Source organism: Sycon ciliatum, chromosome 1 (assembly GCF_964019385.1).
Source record: "Sycon ciliatum chromosome 1, ocSycCili1.1, whole genome shotgun sequence".
In the NCBI taxonomy this organism is placed as follows: domain Eukaryota; kingdom Metazoa; phylum Porifera; class Calcarea; order Leucosolenida; family Sycettidae; genus Sycon; species Sycon ciliatum.
The window spans coordinates 3,102,281-3,116,303 of NC_088643.1; the positions used below are offsets into that span (position 1 = coordinate 3,102,281).

General features: G+C 48.1%; 3 protein-coding genes across 3 annotated transcripts in view; 2 read left to right on the forward strand and 1 right to left on the reverse strand.

Annotated features, from left to right (window-relative positions):
* Nucleotides 1-1,344: 1,344 nt before the first annotated feature.
* On the forward strand, nt 1,345-3,299 carry LOC135809958 (decapping and exoribonuclease protein-like). Its single transcript, XM_065323411.1, has one exon. It carries the CDS (start codon nt 1,490-1,492, stop codon nt 2,624-2,626), a length of 1,137 nt encoding a protein of 378 aa, XP_065179483.1. The 5' UTR covers nt 1,345-1,489; the 3' UTR covers nt 2,627-3,299.
* A 4,622-nt stretch (nt 3,300-7,921) lies between these two features.
* LOC135809968 (zinc finger CCCH domain-containing protein 15-like) lies at nt 7,922-10,205 on the reverse strand. The gene has a single exon (XM_065323422.1). It carries the CDS (start codon nt 10,054-10,056, stop codon nt 8,830-8,832), a length of 1,227 nt encoding a protein of 408 aa, XP_065179494.1. The 5' UTR covers nt 10,057-10,205; the 3' UTR covers nt 7,922-8,829.
* A 326-nt stretch (nt 10,206-10,531) lies between these two features.
* The window catches only part of LOC135809978 (mucin-19-like), a 16,061-nt gene continuing 12,569 nt past the window's right edge, over nt 10,532-14,023 (forward strand). Inside the window, exons 1-2 of the mRNA XM_065323433.1 lie at nt 10,532-10,881; nt 12,790-12,896. Of these exons, the coding sequence (XP_065179505.1) occupies nt 10,758-10,881; nt 12,790-12,896 (231 nt within the window). The 5' untranslated portion in view covers nt 10,532-10,757. The remainder of the gene's footprint in view (nt 10,882-12,789; nt 12,897-14,023) is intronic.

Sequence of the window (14,023 nt, forward strand, 5' to 3'; positions counted from 1 at the left end):
ATATCAAGGTGTCCATGCATGTATAAAGAGGTGAACATGGAAAAGAGAAAACAATAATTCTTCTATTCATTACTTGATTTCTTTTGTACTTCAGTAAAAATATTATTTCATTGCCAAATTACATTGTAGTTTGAGTTACCTTTGAAGATAATCATGTTCAACTGTCTTCGTAATAATCATACTCCTCCATCCGATGTCACCCTGGGCCTCCTCCTGCAAATACTCAGATCTCTCCCGTAGCTTCACTTCTCCTTCCATCATGACCGAGCATCAACTATACATCAATTTAGAGCAATATCCGTAGCCTGCAGTCATATCATGGCTGCTAAAATCCAGACTTGTCATGACTTCTTAACATGCATAATGTAGAAATGTAATGTACAATGTACATGTACATGTACATGTTGTACACGGAGTTTTGCGGACTACCCGCCACTATCTCGTCCGCCCCGGGATACCTGATAAAGGCTGATTCACTCGCATCTTCTGCTACATGTACTGTGTCAGCATGAGAAAGAACTTTGAAGAAGACGAGTTCGAGCATACAATAATGTATTGCCATGATTTCTACCCTGCCTTTCATTGAAAACACTATCTGCATGACCTCCGAACCCTTTGCCATGCAGACCACCAGCACTGATCAAGTGCATTGTACACAATTGTGTAGCCTACATACTAAAACTGTGGTATAATCGTGTAGTTATGCTCCTACCTCCGAGAGGATGCCAAATTATGCTCCAAATTTTCAACCACCAAATTATGCCAATAATTATGCCGGCATAATCCGCCGGTGCCTACCACCTAGTACCTACCAGCCGCGCGCGGTATATGCCTCCTGCTCCCAAAAGAGAAGCGAATCCAACAAATCGACTTGCTCTGCAACAAACGCAGCCATTGCACATCTCAAAATCCCAGTCCTCAACAACAAATTGTACTCAGGCTAGAAAATTGAACTCGATTCGAAAATACTGGACTGCGCTACATGCTGAACCTCTTTTTCATTCGAATTTTCGGTCTGATTTTCTCTTTGCCATTCGAATAATCAAATCGAAAATTCGATTTGCTGATGCTCCGTATTGAGTGCTTTTCGTGACGATTCTCGAATTTCATTCGAATATTCGATTTGCTGATGCTCCGTACTATGTCACCGGCGATGTGACCACTCTGACGAGTGACGAGACTGACGATCGACTCTAGCACATGAGTCACATGACACGATCACGATTCACGATCTCTCATCAGTCATGACTGAATCATTACATGCAGCGCATGATCATTGATCTTGTCAGCTCCATCTCTTTCAAAAAATTAATATTTTAAAAATAATTGAATTTTTAGAAACCCCGGCCCCCAAGCTTATCACTTCTTCGTCGATCGTGACGGCTGCATATTGTAAGTGACCAGAACTAACTTTGGCGAAATGTGTGTGTCCTCCATTTCTGCTTGATTTGATGCTTGCAGATTTAATTCTGAAAGGAACCCTTTTGAAATGGAGGCAGAGCCTCAGGAAGTACGTGTGCTTGGTGTTGACAGGGCCAAGTACTACCGCAGCCAGTACCCGTACTACAAACAACCCACTGAGATTGGACATTTCTCCCAGGATGATCAGCGCACAGTCTTTATGGATCGGAGAGAAGCTCGTCGCTGCAGGTTGCCCCAAGCCAATGAATGCCGTGAGGTCAACTGGGATTTGAACAACGGTTTTGAAGAGTTTCAATGGAGAGATGAGGAAAAGGTGGGAAAGGAAGGCATCAATCCGATCTTAGACTGGATCATGGCCGAGGGAAAGGTGCTGGACCGGTTTAAGAAAGATGACACACCACCGGCGAAAGCATCTGCACTCAACACGAACTTTGTCATGTTCCGCGGCATGATGACTCGTATCCTGACTGCTCCGTACGAGACGAAATTCTCGACGCCGTGGCGCCTCAGTGTGTGCCGCTTTCAGAACACGATTTACCTCTGTGATGATAAGGACTTTGGAACGGGCAGGATGCATGAGCGCACTGTTGACCATGAGAAAATGACTTACTGGGGCTACAGCTTCGAGTCGTTCCTAACCTCGCACATTGATCCTGAAGTAGAGAAGAAGAGCCGGCCGAATAACGCTGCGGGGTTCGCAACGGTGGTACGCGCACAGCTGGCTAGCTATACGCTCTTAATGGCGGCAGAGGTGGATGGCGAGCTGGAGGGTTCCCATGAGTCACCGCCGTCGAATTACGTGGAGCTTAAGACCAACCGGCGCTTTGCTGACGCACGGCAGGAGCAGTCGTTTCATCGTCACAAGCTTATGCGAACCTGGGCACAATGCTATAGTGTAGGCGTGCCGACCATCGTGTTTGGTTTACGGGATGATGACGGCATTGTCCGTAGCCTCCGGACCTACAAGACCATGGAGGTGCACGGAATCTGCGAGCGGTTCTGGAAAGCAAGTGTGTGCCTGAACTTTGCCTGTGATTTCTTCGCCTGGCTTGATAAACACATCGCGGAGGCTGATCCGCTCAAGGTCATGTATAAAGTGACTTTTGATGCGCCATTCTCGGGCATGACTCTTGAGAGAGTTGACATAACGGAAGATAAGCAGGCATTCCTCAGCAGAGCGTTTGTGGAGTCCATGGCCAAATAATTTTTTTAAACATTTCCTTATGCTTTAGCCAAGATGCATGTCACCTGGACTGATCCTGGCAAGAGAAAGGCAGAGAGTTGAGAGATCGCTCACACACACACACACACACCCACACACACACACACACACACACACACACACACACACACACACACACATGCAGGCATTCATTGGCCGCACGTTTGTGGAATCAGCGGTGAAATAAAAGATCCACTTCTACTTTGGTCAAGATGAAAACCAGCGGGACTAAGTCTTGCCACCCAAGGATATTGCTTACGTAGTGGAGTTGTCACAACTATTGAGTATTGTCCGTGACTTTGCTTGTTCAATTTTCATACGGTCCTCGTTCCCTTTTTTACCTAGTGTGGGCCACTACAAGGTCTGGTTTTCCTCAATGATTTTCTCTTTTAGACTAGGCCAAGGGTTCTGTTTAGGCTTTCCCAGTATTTTACTCATTTTAGGAGAGCGAATGAATCAATTCGACCGGTTGGAATGAGTAATTTCCACTTTTCCACTGACTGAGAGACTGTCCGACTCATTTCCATTGAATTTGACTAATTTGCCGTTTTGTTCGATATGTTTTAGTAGCTTATTAATTTTATGATCTGTTTTAGTATTAATTTTTCACTGTTTACAGTTACCAGACAAGAAAAGAAAACAACGGATAACATGACATGTTGTCAACTTTTGGTCCTGTCTTTTTAGTTGTAGACAAGAAAAATGTTCAATGGCACGGTTTTCACTGTCTTTAGCCTAGCTAGGATTGCAAATCTAATCTAGCGCATTTCAGCTGAACAGGGCTCCACAGGGCGGCCTGCAGAGACTCAGCGTCAAGCTGCAGTCTTTAGTATCTTGCTTGCCTCGGAGTTTGACTGTAAATAGGGTGCAGCTTGCGTGACTCAAGCAGACCCACAGCCACAGTTATACTTATATCCCTTGCTCTGCAGTCCTACAGCTGTGGCCAGAGAAATCCGCCCTCATGAATAAAGTAACGCCGCGTCAAGTCACAGTGCGCAGGGTGGTGTGTGCGGTGCATGCTAGGGTCGCGTAGCCCCGGGGGGCCCCCTCTCCGTGTAATTACTATCCATATAAAAATCGCTCTGTGAGCGGTTCTGAAAAACCTTTACTGGTACTGCCCCGTCGTAAAAGTAAGAAATTAGAACTGGCCCATTGTCCCCCCAAACGCGAACTGATCCACCTAAATCGCGAATGACGGGACCCGAACGCACCAGTAGCACGAGGTCGGGAGGGCACAGGATCACGGCATAGGGTAACACCAGTAGTAGTAGTAGAATTTATTATTTTGATAGGGAAGCTTACCGCTAGTACAGTACATGGCCTATGGTCCGGACCAACGTCCCCAACTGCATCCACAGGTAGGAACCTCGTGCTACTGGTGCGTTCGGGTCCCGTCATTCGCGATTTAGGTGGATCAGTTCGCGTTTGGGGGGACAATGGGCCAGTTCTAATTTCTTACTTTTACGACGGGGCAGTACCAGTAAAGGTTTTTCAGAACCGCTCACAGAGCGATTTTTATATGGATAATTTCAGCTCTTTTTCCGTTCCCTCCCCACCCCAACCCCGAAGGTAAACATGATGACCACGCGTGCGATGTACTGTACGTAGCCATGCGACTGCAATAACACACTGATACATACCAGCCCTCCCCGCCTCGCTACCCCGCACACAGATACACAAACATGTGTATGCACACGGCACACACACGTGGCCACGCACACATACGCACATGCACACGGCACAAACAGGAAATTCTTCATGTATAATGCCATGCAATGCAGTGGCCACCGTACTTGAGGAAGTCAGTTGTGAAACAAAAATAATTCAACTACAGCGTGTAGACAAGCTGACGGCCAAAGCACAACATAGCAAACATGACATTTGCCCAAGGATTGCAGTTTGCAGACCATGCCATGGAAGCAGCGAATACAGAATGTAATACAGTGGTCCCTCTATAATCCGGCACCATTTGTGCCACGAAAATCTGCTGGATTAGGGAGGGTGCTGGATTAACAAATCTGATTTACTGCTGCAATGTGCATGAAGAGGACATTTTGGCTACTGAAAATTGTGCTGGTTTATCGAGGGTGCTGGATTATAAAGTGCCGGATTAGAGAGGGACGACTGTATCATACAAAGTGACAAGCAAGGACGTGGCCATCATACACCAGAAACTTGCAGAAAGTCACATATCCAACAGATAGAGAAGTGAACAGCAATCTGATACAGCCCACACAGGACAAAGCGGACCTGATACTCGTCCCAGGATCGCAAGTGGCAAACCCTTTTCAATGCATAACATGCAGGTGTACGTTAGACGCATGAACATCTGACCGTGTCGCCAGCATACAATGTCATCACATGTTTACCCCACAAGTTACACACATGCACAGTAGAAGCACAATGAAAGCAATGGAAAAGTACGATGTGGTTGCTGAAGCATCTTCACACTTCAAATTCAGACTTCAATGTGGTCGTCACGGGATGATATACCTGCAAGATACAAGTGATGAAGAAAGAAAGCAGAAGGTCGTGAGGTAGGCTATGAGACACCACAAACGGTTCACCTACATGTCTGTTCAGGGCTAGTGGCAGTAGTGCACTCACACGGAGAATTGTCATAATCGAGCATTTCCCAAACTGAGAAGTGCAATGAAATCCACTTGCATGCACAGGAGCAATTTTGCAATATTATGATGCGCAATTCGACACGATCTGCGATGCTGCGTGCGATGTGCCCTGCTGTCATGATAGTGACAGTCACCGCGGTATGTTTTGTCAACGTCGCCCATGCACTCTTCTGTCAAGTCCCAAGTGCTCACATACTTGGCAATGTTTTGCAGTGATTAACTTTTATCCTAGTTATGTCACGGGTAACTTTAATGAAGTACCCGCAGGCCGTGTCGATCTGCACATCTTCCACTCTCTCATGTACTTGGCCTGCTTTGTCTGTGTATCCATTTCATGTGCGATCCACAAAATCGACTAGACAGTGGGTGCAATACGCTCTCTACCTGAAGACGTTCTTCTGGCGACATCTCGCCATGTACTTGGCCTAGCTTTGTCTGTGTATCCATTTCATGTTCGATCAACAAAATCTCAAAGCACTACAGAGACTAGACAGTGGGTGCAATACGCTCTCTATCTGAAGACGTGAACCATTACATTTTTTGGAAAAGTTATACGTACACCTGAAACGTAATGAAGTACAGGAATAGAGAGAGTGACTACAATACGCTCTCGACCTGACATAGTGATAACGTGAGTACAAGACACTCTCCACCTGATAACGTGTTAGAAGGTAACATGTCTACAGTCCCACCGTACCCTTCCGACACGACTGTGGACCATTAAATTTTTTTGAGAAGTTATACGGACACCTTAAACGTAATGAAGTACAGGAATAGAGAGAGTGACTACAATACGCTCTCCACCTGATAACGTGTTAGTAGAAGGTAACAGGTCTACAGTCCCACCGTACCCTTCATCATTCCTCATTCACCATCGCGCGATACCCTGGCACACACTGGCAACATATCAATGGGGTGCCTTACCGTCGTCTAGAGGAGACGTCTTCGCGGCAATATTTTCCCTCCTGCGCATTCAGTCGCCGACGCGACAGCGTTCACGGGGCCGTTCCAGTTGCGGAAGACATTCGATTCATCGGGCCAATTCAGAAACAGGGCCGTGGACACACAGGGGGCAGAGGAGAGACATTGTTAGTGGACAAGAAATATGCAGTGGCAAGTGGCGAGTGCCGCATGGGTGTCAAGTTGTCATGCACAATTCAGCTATTACTTACGGTCCAGCTAGTCCTGCCATTGCTCGCTCGTCCTGGTTCCTCCTCGTTCGTCTTCCTGCACGTCTGCACTTCTCCTTCCCCACCGGCACCGTTGGCTTTGCGGTACGGGAGTGCCGGAAGGAATTCCCACCATGTATCCATGTACATGAAGTCCCACCATGACTCTCCATGTACATGTCCACGGCCACGTCAGCAGTTTGTATAGTACCGGAAGGAGTTCCCACGATGTCTCCAAAGGCCTAGAGCGGACGTCTTTGCAGCAATTCTTTTCGCCCTGCGCATTCAGTTCGCCAACGATGTCTCCAAAGGCAAAGGCCTAGAGGCTACTTGTAGTAGAGGGGTCGTCTTTGCAGCAATTCTTTTCACCCTAGTACCCTGCACATTCACTCCGCCGACACGACAGCGTTTACGGGGCCGTTCCAGGTGCAAAAGGTCCACGTCAGCAGTTCTCAACTATTTCGCGTACGGGATAGTCGCCGCGACAGCGTTTAAGGGGTCGTTCCAGGTGCAAAAGGTATCCATCAATGGCACTTTGCAGTATGGGGTACGGAAAAGGGGCCTCCTCGTTCGACTTCGTCGACTTCTGCAGTTCTCCTTCCCGTCAGGGGTACCGAAAGGGGCCTCCTCGCAGTTGTCCTTGCCGTCAGGTTCACGTCATTCAGTTCTCAACTATTTCGCGTACGGGATAGTCGTCTTTGTCGTACGCGACATCGGCGTTTACCGAGTGGCATTGGCACAAAGCAGACCGTTGACGGGGTCACGTGTCAAAAAAGTATCAACAACGTGTCGACTACGTGTCGACCATGTGTATAGCGGTACACTCAGCGGTACACTAATTCTCGTGCCATTCTCGTGTCACAAAACTGGAACATCGAGTACCAGTATGGAAAGGCTTCAGACAGGAAGCCTTTCCAATTCATTTATTTATATGGGTCGCATTTCTCTGGCCAGGACTGGCAATGTACATGTAGTTTGAACTGTGAGTGTTACCATCAGACCCATTGCACTTTGAGGGGAAACAGAATAATAATGCATATACGAGCAGTATGTGATAGTAGTGCATGATTGACAAAAAGCAACAAGCGGTCATCCCAACTTTACAGAAACATGTAACTACATAGGATCTCATCCAATATCACCTAACCCGCATCTATAATAAGCGTTCTCGGAAACCAACTGAAATCGGCCCAGCAGGGTCAGATTCCCAACATATAAGTTACCAGCACTGTTGCAGTATCCAAGAGGAAAAAGTCAACTTTACCCAAGGCTACCGCATGGCAGTGGCCGGTTATCCAGTGCCAGCATTGACAAAGTTATCTCCAGGGAAGCAAATATCAACAAGGAAAGGTCTGGTGATAATCAGATATGCTCGCAAACGGTTGTTAGACCATGCTAGTGCACACTACGCACTGCAGTATATCACTGGCCAGTGAACTATTGTTGCCCATCGTCACATCCAACTCCCGAGCGTGCTGTCCAGTGTTGGGTAGTTAAAACAAATCAATGGCAGCGAACTTCAATGATCAGCTCTGTACCAACATTGCATGACATCACGAGTTGCACACCTGTGAATATTGCAAAGGCCAAAATTAAATGATGATAGGTTTTGACTGTCTGGCCCAGCATGAATGGCGAAATAAGATCTCATGCTAGCAAGAAAGGCTAGTACACAACACTTTGATAGCTGTCCAGCAAAAAAAGCGTGCCATCCAATTCTACCGCTTCCCCTATAGCTTTAAAAAGGAAAAGAAAAAAGAGCCGGAAAAAGAAAAATATAATCATAATTTATAAAACAACGGGTATGGCAGTGCACTGCAAAAGTGACACATGACGTCATGAGGTTGATTATCAGGGGGGGAAACACAGCACACAGCGATGTACAACAAAGAGAAAGCGACCAGCATCAAGCGGCACACAGCAAAGAGCATACTATGAGCAAAGGGCACACATCACGGCAAACTACAGCAGCGTATTTGTACAAGCATAGCCTAGCATTGGCTGGAGAGAAACCAGTACCAACAAGCCAAAAAAAAAAGAGAGAGACAGTGCGCCCCAGAGGGAGACAGAATTATATAAAATATACGTTCACGCCGCCGCCGCCACGAACATATAATTACATCTGTATAGAAGATACACATCAGGCACATCTCTAGAAGCAACAGATACCGGGCCAAAGAAGCATGCACAAGCAAACTCACATGAACAGACGCACGCATCCGCTACCTCGCGCGCAGAGGCCCTGGCACACACGCACAACTACCAGCCCACATTCACGAAGGGGAGAAGAAACACAGAACTCGGTTAGGGGATATGGACAGTGGGGCAACTACTGAATCTGCATCTCAACAAATCAAAACAACAGCTAGAGACAAACACATCAAACTCAGCTGTCCATATCTTCATCTTCATCATCATCTAAGTCACCAAGGTCTAAGTCGCCAATATCCTCGTCGCCAAAGAGATCTTCATCGACAACGACAGCATCTGCTGCTGCCGCCGCCGCCGCCGCTGCTGCTGCGGAGTCTCCATTGTCGAGAGGTTTGACAGGCGCCGGAGTATCTGCTACGGCACCAATGTTCGTCAGATCATACGATGGGCCCTCGCTAACTGCCGACGCGGCTCCTGCGGCTGCGCATGCACCGCTGGCCTCTTCGTCATTGTCGTCATCGTTTTCCCTCCGGCGAGTGTAGACTTCCTCAGCACCGTCGTCATCGCCACCTACAAGTTCCGGGTTGAACATGAACATTTCTCGACCGCTCACGCCAAGAGCTCTTCCAGCCTTGAAGTCGGACTTCTTCTTGGCAAGCTCCTTCGCCAGAGTGATCTTCTTCTCGGCGAGCTTGCGCTTCTTCCATTCCATGAAGGTATCCAGCGTGATCTTAGTCAAGTTGGAGCCCAGCTGCGACCGTTCCGTCTCTACGAGCTCCTCGATAGTGATCTGATCCTGCTTCGCTGCTTTCTTCTGGTCTTTCTTCAGCACAAAGCCAGGCGGCAGCGCGTGACGATAGTGGCATTTTTCTCCGCCACCCGGGCACGACCAGAACCAGCCGTAAAGGTTCTTGTCGATGGCGTCAAGGAAGTGCTTGCAGACAATGTCGGTGGGCTTCGGGCCGTCCTTGCCGTGCTTCTTACTGACCACCTCCTCTAGTTTCTCCTGGTCCCACTTGTCCATCGTGTCATTCTCCAGTTCACCACGCTCATCCACATACAGGCTGCGTTTCTCACCTCGGCGCTCCACAGACGGGTCGTGCGAGAACTTGCATTTGTCGCCCTTCTTGCACGTGCCCTGCTTGAAGAATGCACAAAGCACGGATTTAGGATCTGCACCAGCAGAAATCTTCTGCGACTGAACTGGCTTGAACAGTGAGGCCTCCTCAGCTTTCTTCTTTTCCAGCTCCTTCTTCTTTTCTCTCTTCTCGCGCTCATCCTGCTCCCTCTTCGCAGTTCCCTGATTTCCATACTTCACTTGCGAAGTTACATTCTTGATGAAGTCCTGTTGCTTTTTGCCTTTCTTGTTCTTGAGACCGAATGTCTTGTCCTCGACAACTTTCTCTTTCTTTTTCTCAACAGTTTTCTTGCTGGGGCCACCGGCCCCCTTCTTAGGAGGCATGCTGTTCCTCACCAAAGTAATACTATCCTGAACGAGTAATTGAAAGAATCACAGTGACGGAACGACTCCTCTCTGAACTCTCCCCAAAGACAGGCTCGTGAGCTGAAAAAGTATCTGAACTGAAATCAACAAACACTTGACAAAAACAAAACACACAGCTTTTTTTCTCATTCTCAAGGTAAAAAAAGATTCCTTTCGTCACGCAGAGAAATCTTACCTGCATGCATGCGCGTACCCGCGGGCCGCGGCCCGGTATGCCAGTGCTGCACTGCGTAGTGGCTAGTGCATGCAGTCTACTGTCTAGCGCACTTAGCGGAACTTTAGCACGCCATTTCGCTAGGATGTGTGCATGGGCATTGCCATGGGGATCCCCGCGTTTCTCCTTGAAAAATTGGCGCGCTATCCAGGAAAATATTTTCGTGTCAGAAAATGTATTTTCGCGAATAGAATAATAATAATAATTATTATTATTATTGTTTCTGGATTGACCCAGGCCAGCAAGCTCAGGGCTAGGAGGTATTTTACTACTCCTTGGTTTGAAGTAACAGTTCATGAACGTCTCATATCAGGTCTGTCGTCGTTTTATTTACTGATATGAGAGCACAGGCGACCCCACGCCGGTAGTCTTTTGAAATATTGCACTCTGAGTGCAGCATTGTGACGATTCTGCAGTGCAGGTGACACTTCAGCAACGCAGCGACATGTCTAGTATTTTCGCCAGTGGGTGCGATGAATTGAAGGTGTGGTCCTTGTCTAACATATCCAACAGTTTGTCGTCAGTGAAAACCAAACATCAAATTTCTGATTTGATCTGGCTGTCTGGAGGTGAGGCGTCATACGAATGTCTACAACATGCCAGCATGCACATGCACTTTTGAAGTAGACAAAGTGTCTAGGGTACTGCTGCACATGCTAGTAGTGCTATGGCAGAACCCACCATAGGCAAAATGTCCAGGGTAGACCTACATGCTGCACATAGTGCTGTATGCCCTAGCTAAGGCAGAGCCCACCGTAGACAAAGTGTCTGGGGTACATGCTGCACATAGTGCTCTATGCCCTAGCTAAGGCAAAGCCCACTGTAGACAAAGTGTCTAGGGTACATGCCGCACATAGTGCTGGGGCTGAACCCACTATAGACAAAGTGTCCAGGGTATATGCTGCACATAGTGCTCTATGCCCTAGCTAAGGCAGAGCCCACCGTAGACAAAGTGTCTAGGGTACATGCCGCACATAGTGCTGGGGCTGAACCCACTATAGACAAAGTGTCCAGGGTATATGCTGCACATAGTGCTCTATGCCCTAGCTAAGGCAGAGCCCACCATAGACAAAGTGTCTAGGGTACATGCCGCACATAGTGCTGGGGCTGAACCCACGATAGACAAAGTGTTCAGGGTATATGCTGCACATAGTCTGTCCCCGGGGAAAATTGCGATTCCGCGGCCGCGTTTTTTTCCGCGTTTTTTGCGATTTTTTAAAAGACCGCGTTTTCCGCAATTTTCCCGCGTTTTTTGAACTTTTTTGTTGCACCACACGCACACACAGTGCACTGTTCGGTCAGCAACGTCTCATCGTGGCGGCTTTTTACTCAATATGACCAGTGCTGACACCAGAGACTTGTAACTGATTGATTTCACTACATACTCACTGAAAATTGCCGCACATCAATATTATTCACCGCATATTTACCGCATATTTACCGCAAATTCACCGCAAATTATGCCATATTATGCCGCGTTTTCCCCCGCGTTTTTTGCGATTTTTTTCCGCAATTTTCCCCGGGGACAGCATAGTGCTCTAATAAAGCCTCTATGTCCTAGCTAAAGCAGAGCCCACCGTAAACAAAGTGTCCAGGGGCGGCTCCAGGAGGGGTTCCAGGGGTTCTCCGGAACCCCCTAAATTGCGTAAATGTACTAATGGCAACCATATGCATGTCCATTGTATGTGTATGAGCTATTCAGTTTTGACTATACTGGAAACCCCCCCTGTAGAGATCGCTGGATCCGCCGCTGGGTACCTACTGCACATAGTGCTCTATGCCCTAGCTAAGGCAGAGACCACCACACTACGGCAAACAACAGAGACCAAAATAATAACCTTTCATGCATCCCTCTGAGTTGCGTGTTCAGAAGCTCTTACCAGAGTGTGATCAGGTCCAGCTGTTCGCTTGCTGTATGGGATAATGATTGTGCAGGCGTGGTGTTCCTTTCAAGGTCGTCTAATTATACGCTGGGGCTGGGATACCGGCATACCAACATAGGATGTAGGTCCTGGCCAAATGGCTGGGCTAGTACTCTAGGGACAGCTGTGGAAGGGCGAGACGGTGCTAGCGTGGGCGGCACTCCTGGAGATAGCAAGCTCGACGGCGGGTATTTTGTTCATATCTGTGCTGTAATACGGGGTATAGGACGTGTGCGTGGGTATGTGTACATGTGCGTGTGTGCATGTGTGTGTGTAAGCTCACGTGTACATGTTTTTAAGTGTGTTGTGTGTATGTTCACGTGTCCAATGTCTTGTTTTTAAGTGTGTTGTTTGTATAATGTGTGTGTGTGCTCACGCGTGTGTGCATACGGGCTAGAGCACGGGCCTTGGAAAGCAGACGTCTAGCACGCAGAGACACTGGAGAGAGAGAGAGAGAGAGAGAGAGAGAGAGAGAGAGAGAGAGAGAGAGAGAGAGAGAGAGAGAGAGAGAGAGAAGCCCCTATAGTTTCTATTCCTCTCACTTCACTTGCACAGGTCACCACATTGTCCACTGTGAAGCGGAGACGGGCCATCTGAGCTGTGGCAAGTTCTCAAGTGGCTCTGGCTTAAGCAGCAGCACCAAAACATTCTCCAGCCTGCCGGTAAGGGCGCGTTCAGACTGGCGTGAATAGCCGCCGGAAAGCTGCAGCGTGATCCCGGGAATCGCAATCACACTGCACGTGTATCCCGCTGGAATGGCCAGTACATGTGAAGCTTCGACATTTGAAAAATTTGAGTTGACTCAGTTTGAGTTGGATATCAAAATAAACTAATTCAGTCTGTTGAGATACTGGATCATTGTGCTTTTGCTTGTGCTTGTCGACGGAAAGAATACTATGTCCGGAGTGTTTGGTGCTTGGGTGGCATTCATCCGCTCCGCGATCAGAGTATGCTTCTCGTTCGCAGTTACGTTTTGCCTGCAGAGCGGCCCGCAAAAATCACCACGTACAGCTCCATGAACTCCCTCTCCATTGCTGAGTCGAACAAAGATTTCGGCATGATGGGAGAAGTTGGCAGTCTAGAAGTCAAAACTCAAAAGCATGCAGCCAGACTGCAAGAGTAGAGGCTGAAATAAAACGAAAAGACGGAACATGTGCTGCAAGGATATCAAAAGCGCTCCGCGTTCCGCCGGAATCTGCATTCCACTGGCCTGCAGAGTGGTGGGAAACCTTTTCCGTGTTTACGCTGGCGGGAACGTCACGTGAGCGATTCACCTTGACAACTTTCACATTCCGCTTGTTTTTTTACGCCAGTCTGAACGCGCCCTAAGAAGAGACTGCGTTCCAGTGGGGTGCACTGCGAGGGGATTTCCCTGTTCCCATGTACGGTTGTGCTTCTGCATTTTGTTTTCCAGTGGGGTGGTGCACTGCGAGGGAATTTCCCTGTTCCCATGTACGGTTGTGCTTCTGCATTTTGTTTTCCAGTGGGGTGGTGCACTGCGAGGGGATTTCCCTGTTCCTATGTACGGTTGTGCTTCTGCATTTTGTTTTCCAGTGGGGTGGTGCACTGCGAGGGGATTCCCCTGTTCCCATGTACGGTTGTGCTTCTGCATTTTGCTTTCCAGTGGGGTGGTGCACTGCGAGGGGATTCCCCTGTTCCCATGTACGGTTGTGCTGCTGCATTTTGTTTTCCAGTGGGATGGTGCACTGCGAGGGGATTCCCCTGTTCCCATGTACGGTTGTACTGCTGCATTTTGTTTTCCAGTGGGATGGTGCACTGCGAGGGGATT

Excerpts from the sequence above, each read along its gene's own strand:
- LOC135809968 (XM_065323422.1), bottom strand. The coding sequence starts at position 10,056 with ATGCCTCCTAAGAAGGGGGCCGGTGGCCCCAGCAAGAAAACTGTTGAG.
- LOC135809958 (XM_065323411.1), top strand. The coding sequence starts at position 1,490 with ATGGAGGCAGAGCCTCAGGAAGTACGTGTGCTTGGTGTTGACAGGGCC.